Here is a 19,637-nt window from a genome sequence, read left to right as displayed (position 1 = left end):
CTTGTAATAGCCACTTTTTGAACTGTGGAGAAACTAGTTTCTGCTGTGAATTTTTTTCAATTTTTTTGCATTCTGTTGAGAATTGATTTCATTCGCTGTCTTTTCTGTAATTGAACAAAACATTTGCATTGTATAGCAGTAGGAAATACTGGCTTTGCTACTGATTGTCGATGTGTTGTATAACAGCGGTTATGGCTTCTGTAGTTTAAGTGGCTAGCATCTGTGCATGCATACATGGCTGACCATTATGTTGTACTGTTAAATTTTTGGTTCAATGCAAAATTAATAAAGTTTGCGGAAGTAAAACTACCGTGTAGCCTTTAAGCTTTGATATTACAAGTTATGCATATTCGGATTATTATTGCATTGTTATATTTTTGTTATAATCAACAATCTACATATGTTCATCAATCTACCTCATTACCTCATTTTTTGCGGCCCATATATAATGCGTTTTCCAAAGTCTAAATGTCATTTTAGAGCAGTTCTATTTAAGAAGTAAAAGATGTTTATTGTGTTTGCACAGGCTTATGCAAACCTCGGAGAACTTTGGGAGAACTCGAGAGCAGATCATTGCAAGCCCGAGACCGAAGGTTGCACATGCTCGAGAGTTCTCACGAACGTCTCCGAGGTTTGCATAAGCCAGTGCAAACACGAATAATATCTTTTATTCCTTTTTTTAAAATAGCAATAATGTGAAACAGACAAACATTTTAAGTTTTCCTCTAAAATGTATTCATGTTCGATTTGTTAATTCTCTTTGACTGATTTATTGTTTTGATTGATATGATTGGTTGAGCTCTGATGTTTTTTGCACAGGCAAATGCAAACACAGCTCTAGACTAAACAGCGCACACGTTTCATTGTGTTTATTTTATAAATGTTATTGAAGAGATTACAAAGTATGTTAAGTGACTTTTATGGATACGCTAACATTTATTTGCCGTGATACTGTTTTTCAGCCAACGACCTTGCAGGAAGCCACTGTTGAGCCTATTCACGATGATATTGAAATAACTAACGATGGTGAAGAAACTGATGCATTTGCGGTACAATATTTTCTTATTCTTCTTTTCACGACTGTTGTCTTGTTTAACAATATGCTTTGACACTCTGTAAAGTTTGCTTTCGTTCGATGATGGTTATTTTATCCAATGTACTGTAAGGTAGCTAGCTCAGTGGCGGATTACTAATTACGGGCCTGTAGACTAAGACAAAGTGCCTTGAAGCGATACGTGATCCTCCCAATAAGTTCAGTTTTCCTTTGCTTTGCATTTGCTATTAGTAACTTCATAGGGTAAAAAATGGGAAAAGCTCTTTTTAAAGTTGAAACGTAATTTTAAAAATCATTGGCATGGTCAGGGAAATAGGAAAAGTTAATACTTACGAGTTCTGAGAAAAGTAGATCGCACGAAAGTCATTTTTCCTCTGCGTTCAATTGCTCGTAAAGATTCAACATCTAGCTTAAATTATCTAAGTTAAGCACATTTAGCTAGCCCGGAAAGCAAAAACGTTCAAATCCTAATTGTGTCCAGATGCAGCGGACCTTTCGAAAGCCCGGGCCTGTAGGTTTAAGCCTACTTCGCCTACTGGAAAGTCCGTCCCTGAGCTAGCTAACACATTCCATGTTTGTGAGATGTGTATATTCATTGCTAAAGTCGTTTTTCAATTTACGACCAAGTGTCTTTATTGATTATCAGTCTTCATCGTCTCTGCTTCAAAACCCACTTTTTTTAAAAATCTCTAACATTTTGCGAATAAACATTGAGTTAATACAGTTTTTAGAGAATTGAAATTAGCAAACAATAATTATTCAAATAGTCTTACGTTGGTACCTTTTAAATGCTGAATGTACGTATGAAAAAGTAAAAAATGTGCATCCGAAGGTAAAAGGGATGGAAATGGTGCTAATTATGGATGTCGTATTAATAATTGTATATTTGTTGACTTTTAGGCGTACTTTGCTGATGGCCATAAAGTAAGTAAATATAAATATTTGTTTATGATGTATAGTTTTGACCGAGATGATTTTAATTTAATTGATAATTTATTTTCATTTTTTTACGTTTAAATCATTTTATCGAGTAAGTATACAAAATTTTGCGGTCATGATACAAACAGCTTTCTGGATGTCCTTAAATATCCTTGAATGCTCTTGAATTTGAAATAAATAGTTAAAGGCCTAAAAATTCGTTGGATTCATATAAAGATGTGGTCGACAGTCCTTGATTCCTAATTTTCTTGATCAATTTTTCTAAACATGTCGACTGTTTTTCCTAATAAGATTAACGTACAAGTCACATGCCTCTCCATCCAAATTTGTCCAACGACATGTTCTTCCCCTCGATTTTATTGAAGAATATTATTGTACACGATCGTTGACCCTCCTTATGCCTATGTTTCATTGGTCAAAAGCATGTCTCCCGATGCTGAGGTGATGTATTAACTCTTTTTTTTCTGTAATTGCGTCAGGGAGGGAAGAGTATTGTAGTACATTTATTGACGGTGAAAGAAAAGACAAAAAATGGCTTGTTTTTCTCACCTGTTTTAAAGTTATGTGATGATTTTTTTTTGTTATATTGTTGTTTGTATTATTTTTGGCGACTGGTGTGTAAAAAACACCTATATATACTTCATGAAATTTTCAGGCCGAGTTTGATCTGTGGCACTTTGTAATCAAATGACTTCGTACTTATTTACATCGCTTTCGGCTGGCTTCAGATGCAGATTCATTAGAACTGTGTTTTATAGAATATGTGTACGTGGATGGTTATAGTACAGTTGTTGAAAGAAGAGTTTTGGTTTATTTAGTCTACAGATCGAGAACCCGTGTTCAATCCCGAGCTTGGCTTGGCAATAGAGCTAAAAGATGGGTTTACACTTCAAGGGCTTTGGGAGGTGATGCCTAACTGATGGCAATATTTTATGTTATCATGTCCTAAGTACTTATTGTGAATTCTGTAAATAAAGCGAACATGTAATATTACAAATCATAGACATTTCATCATTTACGTTTGCTTCAAAAAATTTAAGTAATGCTCGATAACTCAGATATGAGGCCGACGTCGGCGTGGTAAAATTTAAAGTCAACTTTTCAATATATTTGACTGGCTTCCTGAAAAGTATGTCAAAAAATGAAACTCACGTTTTACAAACGATTAGTTTTCCGTGAAATATGATGTAAGCTAAAAAGAAAAAGCTCAGGTGATTACAAATGCTAAAATTTGAATTTTTCAATGACAGACACGAAGTTAGGGATATAATAAGTAAGAAGACAGAGTTTTGCTTCAATAGTCTTTTTTGTCTTTTATTTCACTATAGCTAACTACATAATGTTATACTTAAACCATGCATGTATTGATTGGACTAGAATAAGCCACTGAAAGACGAAAAAACTCCTCAAAAACGATCACTTCAACCATTGCCTGAAAAATTAAAAAATGAATTTAGTGGTTAGAACTTAATTTGAATTTGAAGGCATTTCTCCAGTTTTAATATAAGCCGTTGTCAGTTGTTATTTGGAGGTAATAGAAAAGCAATCATTTACAGAACCTTTTCTCGTGAAAATCGACGTATGTTTTTATTTTTTCATACCTGTAGGTTATTTGAAATAAATTGATAGAAAATTATTTATCCTTTTTAAGCTGGGGATTTATTGATAAAGAAATTACTTAATGAGCACAAAAAGATTATTTGTTGACGACCGCCACGACTCAAAATAAACAACTGTTTTTTTGTTGTTCCCTGATTGTAGCTATTATAAATGCACATCAAACTTCCTGAATTTATTTGCAACAAATTCTATTTATATTTTTACATTGCCAACTATTTGACTTTCACTCATCTTACATGCATGATGATAACCTAAATAAGTCTATAACTTTACCTAAGCTCGTCATCGCACAAAAATAGCCAAAACATCGGAATCTCCAGAGAAAGAATCTATGCAAACATAATAACAAAGATATGCTGAAATTTGCTCCTTTTTATTTTTCAATTGAATAACTAAGGCCTATATCAAACGTTGAACTTTACATGCACAGAACGCATTAGTATTTAGTGTAGGTAATAGCATGGTTTCGAGTGCAATTTGGGAAAAACATGCACGAGTGAGTTTTTCAAAGACTGTCAAAATTGCTCGAGCACAAGACTTCTTAATAATATACATGAAAAAAATTCTTAATTTTGTTGATTTTTAACTGCATTTTAAACGTAAAAAGAAAATATACTTAAAACTTACGCCTGCCATTGTAATTGCTTTGTTAACAATAATGCAACGTTCCCGCCTTTGAAATGTTTTTATTTTGATTGGCTCTTAGATCACTTCTTTTTCTGATAAACCAATCAAGAGTGCATTTTTCAAAAATAAATTGCACCGGTGTTTCGCTTTTTTGCACCGAGGTTTCACACTTTTGCACCGGTGTTTCGTATTTTTGCACTGGTATTTACGATAAAGTGCACTGATATTAACCAATCCAAATTGAGAAATTTTTTCATGTGTGTTATTAAAGACAAAACAAAATTAGATGAACTTCCTCATTAACTTTTTTTTAAATGCGTTTGACTCATGTAAAGTTTGACGTTTGAACTAGGCCTAAGATCGCGTAGGCTTCGAAATTTAGCACTTATAAAGACATAAAAGGACAAGTAAAATTTAAAATGTTAAACAATTTTAAAAACGTTTTTGTCTTAAAAAAGGCAAATGTGGATTATGAAATTTATGATCTTGTTTTTTCATAGTATGAATCAAAATTTAGTCGTTCAACATCATATCTTGGTTAAGTAGCTATAATTTGAAGAGATTTGTCATTCAAATCTTGTACGCCTGGTTAGTAAAATTTCGAAAATGTTGTTTGACGTATTGTGATCATCGATTATGCCTTCAATTCTCAGACATCTAACTTTATTATTTCCACATCCACTGCACAGTAATGATCAATGAAATATTCTTTTACGACTTACTGTATTCATTGTAATTCTGATGTCGCCCAACTATGCTGTAAATAAATGATGTTCCTGAAAATCGTTTCTCCCAGGGGCATTCTATAGTGTTTCCAATGCTTAACCATCCATCATCCTTAGGACAATAATCATAGTTGTGATTTATATGAAAATCACGACATCTGTCTCTAAAGCAACGACCTTCTATTGTAAAGTAGTTAAAGGTAGACGATGTTATATCATGCCATGGGGACTCCACGAGGTTAAGTTGTGTAAACCAGTCGATGTAGCTGCAATTCGGACATTTGAACTTAAGGACCAACTGTTCCAAGCCGTTTTTGTACAACACAAAACGTACCTTATTTAAAATATTTACGACAGTTTTAAATTTTTTACTCTCAGCTTAGGTAAATTTAGGGAGCTTTAGCGAAGACTACAAATACGACTACGAGTAAGAAGTATGCCATTTTTGCGCGAAAACATTTTTGTGACAAACATAAACATTATAAATAATACTAGAAATGGCATCGTAATATAATCTATAGTCCAAAATATGGTATGTGTTTTTTGTGGGCAAAATTGATTCCGGATTGAAAACATGACATAATTGTGTTACTTTTATACTCATTCAGTAAATTATAAGTCCATGAGTCATTGCTTGTTAAAAAGACCTTTTTCGTCTTTAATTCAATTTCTAACAGACGTCAAAAAAACATATATTTGTCATCCATAGCGGAAAAAATGTTAAAAATGGTTAAACTATGTGAATACGTGAGTTGTAAAAATAAAAACGAACAACGTAAGTTTTCATTGCTCATAGATTAATGGAAACATACTAAGTATTCGGAGATTATAAACAACATATAATCATAACAGCTCGCTAAAACAATTGCTAAGGCTTAAAATTAACAAATTTTCTTGATTCTCGTACAATAAAGCAAAAAACGTACTATGCAGTACATCAAAAGAGAATCCAAAACTTGAAAGCAGACGGCAAAAGAATATTTGTTTACTTCGTGTTTAAATAAGCGATGCATCTGGGACCTAAATTCCCCCAACTCTCGCGTTCTCTAAATTCGTCATCAATGCCACCTCTACTTTTATTTATAATCTCTGTCGCGACTACAATGTCTTCTTATAAAAAGAAAGTAGGTATGATTTTTTATTGTTGACAGTGAGGAAATAAGTCGACAGTGCTATTTTCAACCACCAGGCTTTACTTCAGAAACTTTTTTGACCTCAGATTAAAACAAAAATATGACCTGCAAAACTTCCAAGTATTTCATACGCTAAGTGAAAGGTAAACAAACAATAAAATAGTACAAATATATCGTACGTAAAATGTAAAATAGTGAAGATTTTTCAGTCTAAAGGGCCGTAGCTGCTTCACAAAATTTGGTGTTTTTCACAATAAAAAGGCCCTGGATAGCGTTATCCACTGGATAGCAATTTTTTATACTTTTACAAAACCTTATTAAAAGCAAAAAATATTAGATTAGAACTGAGCAATCACTGAAATAAAATATTGTTTCAAAGATTACGAAATTTCTTTGTCGTATGAAAAATATAAACACCTTTTTTATAAGTTGGAAATTTTTTGCTATCCAATGGATAACGCTACCCAGGCTTCGTGCAACCGGCCCTGGTGTTTGCAACGAAAGCAAAAATGCAAAATTTTGACGAAGCAACTGCCTCGTGCCATTCCCTTACATTGTCAAACTTTGTACTCGTTGCATTAGTTGTTGTCGTAGTCGTACTCTTGCTAAAGCTCGCTATTTCTATGGACTGCACCGTCACTGACGACGATAAACATGTTCTACTTCTACATCCCAGCAATCGCTTATGCATTGGTTCTTGCTCAACAAAAACAACTGTTCAGGTGAAATCGCTTGTCATTTTTATATTCTTACTTTAATTATAAATTTTACCCAGATTTTACCTCACTCGACACTACTTTGTTCCAATTTGTTGGATCGACAAGACGATTTTTATAAAGTCCCGTAAATGATTTAAATTTGTTAAGAGCTCCTAAACTTGATTCATGTGAAGGTAATTTCTGCTTCCAAAATTTACCAATACTTGTTAATCGGTTGCCTCCAGAAACAACCTTGAAAGCCATTGTAAATCCTGCAGAATACATGATTACTTTACAGGTCTTCCGACGATAGCTGAGCTAAGACTGCTGAAGATGAGGTGATACAAGAGCTTGGATAGCGGACAATCGAGGTTTTACAATTGTAAGGTCTTACAATTGTAAGAGCCTCAAATTAGCTTAGTATGAGTAAGTTCTGCTCATTCGCATTCTACAAAAAGTCAACCACTTCTGGATTTTTTACAAACAAAAACTTTTTAAAAACACTTTATAAGGCTAATACCATCATTACAATTGATTTCTCCACTTGAAAGAGCGTCCAGTTTATGTAATGAAAGAATGTATGTCAACCGAGATGCATTGCGCGCAAATCACGGTAGGTGTGACGGCCATTTTGTTGGCATTGTAATTGTTCAACGCCGGTAAGTATATATTCATTATGTAGCCAATGTAGGCGTTTATTTTTAAATGTACCTAACACAATGTTTTTAAGTAACTTATGATTTGAAAAGGTTTTTTGCTTAAACGAGAAGGCCAATTGCCATTGGATTAACTTGTGCTTTGTGACTTTTCAAGAAAATTACTTTAAGATATAAAGTAATTTTGATTCATGTTCTTGATGAACTTGGATGATCCCGTTGAGTCACCTGAATTTTTCAGGTTCATGAGACAATTGCTTAAATTGTCCAGCAAAAGTGCGAAGATCATATCTTCATTTAATTTCAAACACCGCACTGCATAAAACATTCTTCATTAAACTTTCTTGTTACAATTATCATTGCATGTTATTCTAGGCACTTTTTTTAAAAATAAATAATTTTGTCACGTGCTCTTTATCACGTGCTCTTAATGCTTTTATCACGTTCATTATGAAGCTTGCATTAAAGTTTCAGTTTGAAATTGCTTACCTCCTGATTTCATGTCACAAAACACTGGAAATGCGTTTTCTCTATTTCCTAGAAAAATGAACAAAATCTTAAAAAATTTGTAATTGACTCTGCGTGAACTACATCATAAACAGAGTGTTATAAGCCCTTATCAACGAAGCTCGGGGTCTTTACGGAGAAATATAGGACCGAATTTTTTGTGCAAACCAAGCCCGTTGGGCAAGGTTGTACTAAAATATAGCTCCGAGATTTCTCAGTAATAACTGAAAAAGTGAAATTAATAAAAGGTGTATTATATGGCATTATTTGACAAGAAACGAAGCTTTCCTTCTTTATTGTCCTCGCTGTTGTTCAAGGACTGGCTTTCACTCCACTAGTTTTTGTCGGTAAAAAATAAATTGTTTGAAATTGTGTCATCTGAACAATAAACCCACTTTGCAAGTGCTCTATTTTTGACTCACATTCGTAGCTATATGGTTTTTCTTTCGTTTTTTTTTTACATTGGCCGTTTTTATTCTTTAGTCAGATAATACATCTGGTTGACTTAAACTAAACGGCAAAATCAACTGGTCGAGACGAGTTGACAACTTTAAATCCTCTCAAGACGAATTAAAAGCTAAAGTCGTCTTGACAATTAATTCGTCTAATAACCGTCTTTATCCTTCCGACGATTTAAGAGACGCATTAAAAAAATTCGTCTTAAGTCGTCCAGACGTACTATCTGTCTTAAACATAAAAACGGGCATTTGTAAAATTAGCTACATGTGATAGACCGTCTCCGTTGCGGGAAAATAATGGAGCGGCAAAAAGTTTCTGAGCCTATCAAGGAGCACCATTTCACCAGAAGTGACGCTTGCCGTATAATAAAAGGTAATTAATCTAACGTGTGAGCTTGTACGAAATATTACAAAAAATTATCAATCTCTTTTCCTGAAACCCAAGCACTAGTAATGTTAAAATTACCTGGACAGCGTAGTATCGTGATATATAACGTAATATAAAAATGTCATTGAAATGTTTGTTGAAATAACCACACGAAACTTGCAAAATCTCGTATATACTGTATCCTTTAAAGTATTCTATACCTTTAATGCATTTCGTACGAGTGAGAATTAGTTTTCAATTGATTTTTATTGATGCATGCTACTGTAAAATTCTCTGGAATAAATATTAAACACTTGTATGGAACACGTACCAACGTAAGTTTTAATGTCTTACTGTTTGGTTCAATGGAAATCCAATAAATGTCATCGGGAAAACAGCCTTCTGATCTTTTCTGAAGAATATCGCTGCAGGATTTGCCAGGTGACTTGATGGTACCATACTGAAATAAGTATGTTTGTATGTATTAGTGTTAACATCACGTCTCATTGAATATTATTAACTCTACTAATTAATCAAACCTCAATAGCAAGTCAAATAGAAAAAGGATACTACTAATAGAATGAGAAATAAATATAGTCATTATTAAACATGATAATAAGCCCTTAATAACCGATCTCGAGGTCTTTACGGAGACATATCGGACCGAGGTGTTTTTGTGCAGACCGAGCCCGTAGGACAAAGTTTGTAAAAAGAAACGAAATGCCGATGTTTCGATTCCCAGTAAAGATGGAGAAAGTGAGGTTATTAAAAGGTTTATTATGTGGCATTATTTGACATGAAATGAAGCTTGCTTTGTTTCTCGTCTTGGCTGTTTTGTACGGGTTGGCTTTCACTTTTATAGTTTTCATCAGTAAAAATTAAATCGTTTAAAACTGTAACGTCAAATTGTACGATGTTTGTTTAAATTAATATTGAATGAATTCAAATGTTATGATTGTGCTGATGCATGTCTATGAAACTTTGCCGAAATCACAGGATCACGCGAGCGAAACCATCGGCAAACCCATCTTCTCAACAATTTATCGTCACTCGTGTAACTATGTTGCTATCTTATAGACACAATGATGTCAGTGGCGTAACTGCCATGAGCTCAGTGTGAACAGAGCAATGTGCACTCCAGCAATCAGCTTGCCAGGAGGCACCCTGAACGGTGTTATTTATGGAAATAAAGATTGCTTTATCAACAAATTCTTTTATGTTTTAGGTGTACCTTCTCTTCCTTAGCAATTCCATTCCACCCTAGTTTCTCTCTGAAAAATATATCATAAATATGAACGTCATGTTGAAGTTTTTAAGTGAAAAATGTGGTTCCAATTTTTGAAGATAGCCTATAGAATGTATTCATGTGACGTCAAAGCGGCCATGTTGGGGAGTACATCATAGTGCTGATACTCAACAGAGCATGAAATTAACTAAAATTCTTTTCATTATATGAGATCATTAATTTATTGCGCAAACATCGCAAAACTCACTTGAAAGAAGAACTAAAAGAAAATTCTGTCCTCATTCAATTTCATATTTTGTTTGATAGTTATTGCAGTAGTTTTGAGCTTCATGCAAAACATAAAAGTTTGCAAGGAGCTTAGCTAACTATTGTTAAAATAATCCAGCGTCCAAGCCCTATACAAACCTCAACGCCAGTGTAATTCCAACTGTGATAAGTATCATGCCTAAATAATAAATCGCCGAGTATCGAACAACATTTTCTGCGGTTCTGGTGTCCAGCCAAACCACAGCATATAAAATACAGATGATGATCAGTGGAATGATACAAGCCTTTAAAAGCTGCAAGATCGTGTCTCCTATATTCAGACATAAAGATCCTATAAAGATAACAATATCTTTCCATTCATCGACGATAATAGCATTATTTTGAACAAGGCCACTAAAGAAATGTCCAAATATGAAACAACAAACGCCGAAAAGGATTAGTACGATAATGTTTTGGTCCTTATTCACTCGACCACCAAATAAATCTACCATTACGTCAGCTTTGAATAGCGAATGCACATATAAAGACACTTCGCGTTGTTAATCTTTGATGTTAGCGTGGAGCCCAGACAGTGAACTCCATAAATAACTTTTAATTCAGTTCACTGAGCTCAGATTGTTTCGTGCATACCGGAAGTCAAACAGTCGAAATTTTTAAAAGCAACGAAACTAGAACGATAACCATACAGTGGCTTATATCAGTAGGTGTAACGACAACCTAAGTCTACGATGTATAACAATTTTTATGAATTTATTACAGCATATGAAAAGCTTAAGGAAACATTAAAAATAAACCATGGTAAAATTTAAAAATCTCACGGTTACATTTGAACATAAAAATCAAACTGCTGAATTTCAAAAACGAGCAGCATCATTTTAAAAAACTCAAGACGGAATCTATCAAACTATGAGTTAGCTACACCGACCTCTATAATAACTTGTACAACAATAAACCAAAATGACATAGTTTTATGGCCGACCAAAATGAAAGGAAGAATGTGTTATAAGTTTTTTTTCTTAATTATTTCGAGCTAAAATTCTTCAACTAGTTGCAATATTTGCGTCTTGTTATATAGCATGCTATTATAACCTCATTTTATAGCTTAGCTAATATTTTAGTATTATAACAATATTTCGGATTTCTCTAAAATTTCTCTAGGATTTCACTAGGAAAAATTTCTCTTGACATTGACGAAAAAATGGCGGGATTGCTTGAATATTTACCTTGATTTATCCGTGACCGGGCAAATGAAGATGAAAAAAACTTTGTTTAAGCGGCTGAAGTATTTGAACCAGAAAAGAAGAAAAAACCCGATTTGCTAACTTAGAAGGAAACAAAAACCATTTGCCTCTTTAATTTGAGAATTTTTTTGATTTCATAGTATATAAAATGAAATACATTACATTTAACCGTTTTCTGTTCAGATTCATGATCTGTGTTTCTTATTGTTAACAAACAACAGTTAAAAAAAAATCCATTTGTCAATGATATTATAAGCATGTGTGTATATTAAATTTTTTTTCTAACAATTTAATGTGAACATGGTGCTGTTTCCTTTAGTCATTATGGCCTGTTTCATTTTCTCTTCATCTTATGCTGACAATCGACTCAAATGTGACTGTAACCTGACGGTATGCTGTTGTCACCCTTATATAGCATTTTTTTACGTAATTTTACCAATGAATCTCCTCCGAAAGACGTTGATTTTTGAAAAAATGTTAAAATCTATCTTTGTTTATACATAACAAAAAACTTGATCTACACTACATTAGGAAATAGTGAGTTTCATTTTCCTCAAGTTTCATGCAATGATTCCTTTGACTTCGTCACTATTTTCCTCAAACTTATATATTAAGTGTATAATATACAATTCATATAATATGTAAATTTAACCATCATAATGAAAGAGCTGATCATACAATATTTAAAACTGGAACTTGCTGGTATGTACACAAAGTTTCAAATTCAAGCTTGTATAGTTGTATTTGCCATTTTTACGTATTGTATTGTTTTGTGGCAGGACAACAACATTGTTAAACTTTAAATAACATACACCTACGGGAGCTATTTGCTCACTAGTTACATAAATAACTGAAAATTATGGATAGTAATTAATATAGGGTGGCCACTCTTTCTGTGAATGTCTTTAAAGCACTCGTTACTATTAGCAATATAGGTTTATGCCCCCCTTCCCCCTGAAAAAGTTGGTTGTCGTACATTCTGGAAAGGATTGTCTGTTACTGTTACCTACACAAACGTCTCTAATACGTGCAATATAGGTGCCACAAACATTTTATTACATGTAACACAAACTTTATAATCATTTCAATTAAATATTGCTTATAGTTTTTGGAAGACTTTCCTTGGAGATTTTTAGAGCATTCTATTATTAACTTAGAATTAACTTAGTAAGCCTATAACCAAGTTCTTATATTTTGAGATTGTTTGCGAAAATGCTACTGTTTAAAAGTTAATAACATTAAATATGGTGTCATGATTTAACTATTTCAGTATGGTACCAAAAAAACGCCAGGAAAGTCTTGCTTTGATATTCTTATGAAAACATCAGAACGATGTCTTAATGATGGCATTTATTGGATATCTCTACATTTAAACAGTAAGGTGTTACATTACAAGGTTTTAATCTACTATCATTATTTATTAAAGAGAAATTATGAGAGTTATTAGCAAAAAACGTTTAAGATTGCTTTAGTATACATGCACGGAATTTTTTAGAATTTATATCATATAGTGGTTTAAGTTTTTCGAACCGTTTTGTTGGCACTAAGCTAATTATCATATAATCTGTTTAAAAAAGTCTATTTATGCAGCGTAAGCTCAAATACACTCTTAATCATTTTTTTTCTTTTAGAAAGTACGAAAAATGCATTTCCAGTGTTTTGTGACATAAAAACCGGAGGTATGCTAACAAACTTGTCATATTTTAAGTGCACGGGAAATATAGCTGTCACATATAAATGTGCTATAGTCTAAGCGAGATGCTCTTTTGCATAATAACATTTTTTGAAGTTTTTGTAAGATACATCTTTTGCTTTCCTGTAAACGTCCGGAAGTAATTATATGAAGTGTATTGTCACAAATTTTGAAAATCATTGAATTGTAAAAACAGAAACTTTTGAAACTGACAATTCGATGTATTTGTCAAGTAAGTTGCTATAAAGAACTGCTCAAAATCTGCTTTAAAATTCATCAAAGTTTGGTAAGATGCTTATGGCAGTAGTATTGCAAATTTTAACAGAATAATAAATTTGCATCTTGTATTTTGTTTTAAAAGTCAACTTATTTACTAACTAAGCCGTTTGTTTTTAGCGTTCGCTATAGCTTTCAATGTCATACGTATGTTTCTATGTAGGAATAAAATCAAATTATAAAAATATTAGTCACGTAACCATTTATTCTGTTAGGATATACAATGGTATTCAAAATTGTTTCTGGAGGCAACCAATTGACAAGCATTAGCAAATTCTGGAAGCAGACGTCGCCTTCACATGAATCAACTTTAGAAGCTCTTAATAAATCTAAATCCTTCATTGGACTTTACAAGAATCGAATGGTTAACCCAACTAATTGGAAGAAAGTAAAGCCTAGTGAGGTATAATTATGATCGATAAAAAAAGATTTCACCTATGAAATTGTAATGTTGTATAAGGTCTAAATATAAAACAAATTATTAATTTTTAAAATACGTCAATTCAAAGAGTTAATGCCGTCTAACAAGTACAATTTCGATGTGATAGAAAATGCTAAAACATGCTGATCTGGATATTTTCTGTCTTCTTTTATTAGGTACGTTTCGTGCTGTACAAAGATGGTTTGGAGCAGTTTGTATTAAAGTTCAACAGTAAACATAGCAGCTACATGAACTGGTTTACGAAAAATAACCTTGTGCAGTCACCATGGCATAATATAAAATCCTCTACATTTAACTACTTAACAAATGAAGGACCTTGTTGGAGAGGAAGATGTCGTGATTTTCATATAAATCACAAATATGGTGGATGTCCTAAGGATGATGGATGGTTAAGCATTGGAAACTCTATAGAATGCCCATGGGAAACACGATTTCCAGGAACATCATTCATTTGCAGAAAGATTGGGCGACATCAGAATTATAACGAATACAGTAAGTTCTAGACGTCAATTTTCATATATGCTTTGCTTTTGCACCAGAATAGTTGCACTTTAGTGTTTTAAAAATGAATGCATGATATTAAATTATGAAGAAAAACAGCTTCTAAACTTTATTGCCCAATCATACGAAATTTAACGTTGAAGTTAGCAATATTTGACAAATCGTTTTAAATTATAGCTAGTAAACAAAAATCATAAAATTTATCATAATTTTTTTTATTAGCTACGTTTTACTCAGCATTAGAAAAAGCTGCATTTCTTTTCTAAAATAGAATGTTGCAGCAAATTTTTGTAATGAATTAAAACCTTCAATCACCAATAACATTCGTGTACCTATGGTGGCACAAGCTGTGTCGTGCAAAAATGCAATTGTGTTTTTGTTGTTATGTGCGTAAAAATTTTGTTTGCTTCTGTTGTACATCGAAAAATCTCCACGATGATGTAGAAATGATGGAAGTATTTCTCTTTGGTTTAAATTACTTATATCATTCTTTGTAGTAGAATTTCTGAGGCGAAGATTTGTCTTCCTTGGCTTTTTGGGCCTCAAAGTTGGCCTTTTTTTGTGTTTGACTTTGAGGTGCTTTGAATTGGTCTAGTTCACCGGACGTGACGTACATTGGAGAACACGCTGCTTTTGAACGCTGTAGTTTATAGAAATACTGTGGCAAAGTCAAGAAATTTATTTTTTAGTAAACTTGAGTTGTATTGTACTCTTTGTTATTGTATCACATTGTAATTCTAGAGCGTTAAAAATAGCGTGCTCTTCACATACGTTACGTTGGTGAACTAGATCCAGGCCCTATTTACACTATACCGGATTGCATCGTCGCGCCGTGATTTTTGTATAGGATTGAGCTGCTGTCTACACTGCATCGAATCAATTCGGTATGTCTGGCGTAGCGAAAATCATTCCACTCTGAAGGTGACACTAAAAGCAATGCAATACCTGGCGGCGTAGTGTAAACAGAGCAATCCAGTAGAGACTTCAATTTGGCGCACACTTGACATTTGTTATGTCCGAAATTTCATAATGGTTGCTATTTATCTCACGTGTTCAACGGTAGTCTTTATGATATGCTTGGTGCTTTCAATATTAGGGAACAATAATATGCTAGTATTTTGTTCATCTTTTGTATCCACACCTTTCCAGTCAATCTTTTGCAACGCAAATTTCTTAAATACTTCCAAAAGTATCTTAAAGTCTTTCAATGGCTTTCAAGTTTTTATTTCCTTTGAGTTGGACAACATGTTGTATAATTTAGAGCAAGACTATCTGTTACCACGACAATAGAGACCTCAAAAGGGCTAAACGGCAATGTATAGTGTGAACACCACATAAAATTTCTATCAGATAGAAAATCAATCCGAAACAAAAGCAATCTGGTATATTGTAAACGGGGTCCCAGTCACAACACCTCACGGTCAGATACAAAAAAAGCCAAATTTGACGACCAAAAATTCAAAGATTAAAATTTTTGCTGAAAATAGTCAAATAGATAAACTAAATAGATTAGTTTCCTGAGAATGATATAGACACTTAAAGCCTTAAAAAAAATTTTTTTAAACGCATGTAATCTCGTTTTACGCTATGTTTTTATTTAAAAACACAGATAAGTCAATGCAAGTATTTTAGAATGTTTAATATCTATACTTTGCTATTATGTTTACATAGGTTCGTTCTCTCGAGATTCCGATGTTTTGGCTATTTTTGTGCGTTGATTTATTCAGGTAAAGTTTTAAAAATGGTTATATTCTCATGCATATATAGCCAAGATGAGTCAAAGCTAAAGAGAACTATTTGACCAGGTTCTAAAATGGAAATCCATACCAATATTTTGAGTTTTAAATGCAGAAACATTTAACATTTTTATGTGGTAGTTCCTTGTAATATCAACATAGGGATATTTCTTCTTTGCTCTTTGGAAGACGCTAAGACGGTCTGTTACAAAGTAAATGGTTTCATCCCGGGAGTATCGTTACATCTTTGTAAATGTAGATCGTCCAAGTTGGTATAGTCCTGAGAAAGACTGTTTTTGTTGTTGTTGACTGACGTCTCGACCACCTTAGCGGTAGTCATCTTCAGAGTCAAATGAGGAGTAAACGTCAGTTTAGCCGTTATCTGGTTCTTACGTTATTGTATTGTGTGTACAGGAAATGTGTGGGTGTCAATTGTGCATTGTCATTGTGAATTAGAGTGAAGTGAAATGTTTTTAGTTGTGATGTGTGATTAAGGTGTGATGTTTTAGTTGTAATGTTTGGGTGTCTATTTTGTATTGTCATTGTGAATTAGTGTGAAGTGTAATGTTTTCAGTTGATCGTTTTTAAGGTGCCCGTAATTGCTGTGATCTGTTCGGGGGGGTTTGGTCCAAGTTGGTGTACCAACTTTCTAATGTAAGCCGTTGTGTCTATAGTCAGTACTGTAAGTACTGCATTCTGCTGAGACCCATTCAATGTTGTGCTTTGTGGTTCGGTGATGCTCGGCAATGTGATTAGTTTTGTCTTGTTTCTTAGTAGCTCATTTGTGTTCAGTAAGTCTTATGTTTAAGTTCCTGCCATTTTCCCCAACATAGGAGGCGTGGCAGTCGGAGCAGTTCATTTTGTAAACTGCACCTTGTCGTTCGTTGGGTTGTTCTTTGTCCTTTATGTTCGTTAGTACTTGTCGTAACGTTGTGATTGGTTTATGTGCGACACGTATGTTGTATGGTCGTAAGATACGCGAGATAGTCTCAGACGTACCTTTGATGTAAGGTATCGTTGCTGTTGTCACTGAATTGTTCGTTTCGTTGGGTTCGTTGGGTTTGTAAGTTTTGCGTTTGATAAAGTCAGAGTTATAGTTGTTATTGTCAAAAACACGTTTGAGATTGTTGTTTTCGTTTTGTAGAGCGTCCGGTGAATCACATATGATTTGTGCACGTCCTGTTAATGTTCTGATTGTGGCGGCTTTGTGTGATGTAGGGTTGTAAGATGATTGGTCTAGTAGTCGGTCAGTAAGTGTTGGCTTGTGATGAACTGTTGTTCGTAGTTTTTGATTGTCATGTTTTACCAAACAGTCGAGAAAAGGAAGGTTCCGTTTTCTTCGACATCTTTGGTAAATTGTATGTGGCTGTTCTGTTTGTTGATGTGAGTGTGTTTGTTGATGACGTAAGAACCAGATAACAAATAAGGCTAACCTGACGTTTACTCTTCATTTGACTCTGAAAATCACTACCGCTAAGGTTGTCGAAACGTCAGTCAACAACAACAAAAACAGTCCTTCTCAGGACTATACCAACCTGGATGATCTACATTTACAAACATGTAACGGTCTGTTACAATAGCTTTAAGTTTATTGCCATCTGAAGATGGCTTTTACATCTACTAGCTTTGAACGACTGACATTAAAATTCTATAGAATTTTTGTTCTTTGACTTCTGAAAGTATTTTGATATACCATGAGCCGATTTAATAAAAATTACATCATAAAAATGCAATAGCTGTCGTATCTGATAATATTGAAATAATCAACAACATTGTTGTTTAGTTATAAACTGGAATTACACAGAATTATTATTACACTACAAATACTATTAAAGTCGCTTTCTATTTTTAGGCAATCGATTAATCATTTTTCGAGCAATCCTTTTGTCTTTTGTAGTAGCTAATGAGTTTGTTCATTTCAGTTTAAGTATTTGTATGATTTGAATATAACTTTATGTAGTTATCATGAAATAAATGATGTTTGAAGCATATGTACGTCTAAACTGTCTATACTTATAATTCCCAACTTCGTGTGTGTAATTTGAATATTCAAATGATAAATTTGGCTTCACATACATGCCAGTCAGCAGTTTCTTTTTGCATCTCTTAATTTTTTTGCATGTTTTTTAAGCGAATTTTATGTGTTTCGTTGGGGCCACTGATGACGTCGTGGATAATATGAAGCATTTTACCGTATATTTGTAAGCAGAGAAACGTATATTTTTGCGTAATTCTTGGAAATAATATCAACATTCAATGTAGAAGAGAGCGAAGTTAGATTGCATGTGTGGGCTAATTCGGATGTTTTCTTTTGTAAAATCATCTGCAAACCAATAAAGATATAGTAGAAAGCTGCCAATTTTGTTGTTGCTCCGTGTAATAAAGAAATCATTTTTATTTAGTAACATGTACTCTCTATATCCAGTGGCGTCACTTAAGTCAACCGCTTTTGTTCTTGAATCAGTTGAATTGTATTTGATTTCGCTTTAAAATTCTCTGCCCCATGACAGAGTGGTATGGCCACCCTAAAAGTTTTTAGTACAGCTATGAAAGTTTTACTTTGTAAAACATTATCATTATTCATTTTCTGTTAAAGCGATAGTTTTTTCATAGTGAATGAAGACAAAAAAACTAACATAACATTAAAGTACTTTATAAACTGTTCTAAATGTTTTACATTTGTAAATATATGAGGCACCGTCCACTCGTATACGTTTTCATTTGAAAACGCAACTCCTATGCGTTTTTTAAAAGATTTACGTCCACAAGTGGCGTTTTCATAGCGTTTTTTCCATCCACACGAACACAATTGAAAACGATGCTTCTGCTTATGGCGCATGCGTAGGCTGATAAACAAACATCAAATTACCACAGACTATTTCGATGCTCTTTCCATTCTTCTTTAATCACAGTTCGACTGACAAAGTTGTCCACTAAGCGCTGGTACGTCCCGATTTTTTACAAAAATATCCTCATCGAAGAGATTGACGTACTTTTATCTGCCCATGATAAGAAGACTGTGATGATAATTATCGAATATTTTCTGGTCTTTAGTAATAAGCATTTAGATACTGGAAAGCACTAATTTTATTTGAAAGAACGCTATGAGGTTTGCCATAAGACCTAACATTATAGCCGATAAAAATGCTTGTCGATTCGTGATGTAATATGAGAGAGTGTATTACTTGTGACAGGTAAAAGTTATACAAAATTTGAAGTGATACAACTGCAGAGGGGCTCTCCTTCAATCAGCCATATGCACACATATCTATTTACATATTTGGTGAAAGAGTAATTGAAGTAATTTGTTAGAAATACGTCTCCAAAATCACTTTACATAATAATATTTATATGATATTGACAATACACTAAAATCGCAAATTTGTGCATTAAAAGTATTAATAGGCTAAGTTATAAAGTTTTATAAGTCCAAAGGTCTAATTACTAACAA

At 33.4% G+C, this 19,637-nt stretch overlaps 3 protein-coding genes across 4 annotated transcripts in view; 2 read left to right on the top strand and 1 right to left on the bottom strand.

The window, feature by feature from the left end:
• LOC124440722 (Bardet-Biedl syndrome 5 protein-like) overlaps positions 1-3,011 on the top strand; it is a 12,741-nt gene extending 9,730 nt beyond the window's left edge. For both annotated transcript variants that reach the window (XM_046991151.1, XM_046991152.1), the window contains 3 exons: positions 963-1,049; positions 1,955-1,978; positions 2,812-3,011. In XM_046991151.1, coding sequence (XP_046847107.1) covers positions 963-1,049; positions 1,955-1,978; positions 2,812-2,913 — 213 coding nt within the window. In that variant the 3' untranslated portion in view covers positions 2,914-3,011. The remainder of the gene's footprint in view (positions 1-962; positions 1,050-1,954; positions 1,979-2,811) is intronic.
• A 269-nt stretch (positions 3,012-3,280) lies between these two features.
• On the bottom strand, positions 3,281-10,893 carry LOC124440721. The gene is made up of 8 exons (XM_046991150.1): positions 10,436-10,893; positions 10,016-10,055; positions 9,139-9,244; positions 7,942-7,989; positions 6,881-7,068; positions 4,963-5,299; positions 3,887-3,942; positions 3,281-3,425 (listed from the first exon to the last, which is right to left on the bottom strand). Exons 1-7 carry the CDS (start codon positions 10,786-10,788, stop codon positions 3,896-3,898), a joined length of 1,119 nt encoding a protein of 372 aa, XP_046847106.1. The 5' UTR covers positions 10,789-10,893; the 3' UTR covers positions 3,281-3,425; positions 3,887-3,895.
• A 949-nt stretch (positions 10,894-11,842) lies between these two features.
• On the top strand, positions 11,843-18,177 carry LOC124440724. The gene is made up of 7 exons (XM_046991156.1): positions 11,843-11,928; positions 12,809-12,914; positions 13,170-13,217; positions 13,723-13,910; positions 14,105-14,441; positions 16,122-16,177; positions 18,039-18,177. The coding sequence occupies exons 1-6, from the start codon at positions 11,863-11,865 to the stop codon at positions 16,166-16,168; spliced, it is 792 nt and encodes a 263-aa protein (XP_046847112.1). The 5' UTR covers positions 11,843-11,862; the 3' UTR covers positions 16,169-16,177; positions 18,039-18,177.
• The last annotated feature ends 1,460 nt before the right edge of the window (positions 18,178-19,637 follow it).

Source organism: Xenia sp. Carnegie-2017, unplaced genomic scaffold, assembly GCF_021976095.1.
Source record: "Xenia sp. Carnegie-2017 unplaced genomic scaffold, XeniaSp_v1 HiC_scaffold_2, whole genome shotgun sequence".
NCBI lineage: Eukaryota > Metazoa > Cnidaria > Anthozoa > Malacalcyonacea > Xeniidae > Xenia > Xenia sp. Carnegie-2017.
The sequence above is the reverse complement of the archived record's forward strand: the minus strand, read 5'-3'. Positions and strand labels throughout refer to the sequence as shown.

What these genes read in the sequence shown, in the direction of transcription:
- LOC124440721 (XM_046991150.1), bottom strand. Translation starts at nt 10,788, where the DNA reads ATGGTAGATTTATTTGGTGGTCGAGTGAATAAGGACCAAAACATTATC. An exon ending in GGAATTACACTGGCGTTGAG is followed by an intron (nt 10,056 to 10,435) that starts GTTTGTATAGGG and finishes TATATTTTTCAG; the next exon opens with AGAGAAACTAGGGTGGAATG. An exon ending in GATTTCCATTGAACCAAACA is followed by an intron (nt 7,990 to 9,138) that starts GTAAGACATTAA and finishes TCATTTTTCTAG; the next exon opens with GAAATAGAGAAAACGCATTT.
- LOC124440724 (XM_046991156.1), top strand. Translation starts at nt 11,863, where the DNA reads ATGGCCTGTTTCATTTTCTCTTCATCTTATGCTGACAATCGACTCAAA. An exon ending in TTGTGACATAAAAACCGGAG is followed by an intron (nt 13,218 to 13,722) that starts GTATGCTAACAA and finishes TTATTCTGTTAG; the next exon opens with GATATACAATGGTATTCAAA. An exon ending in TCAGAATTATAACGAATACA is followed by an intron (nt 14,442 to 16,121) that starts GTAAGTTCTAGA and finishes ATGTTTACATAG; the next exon opens with GTTCGTTCTCTCGAGATTCC.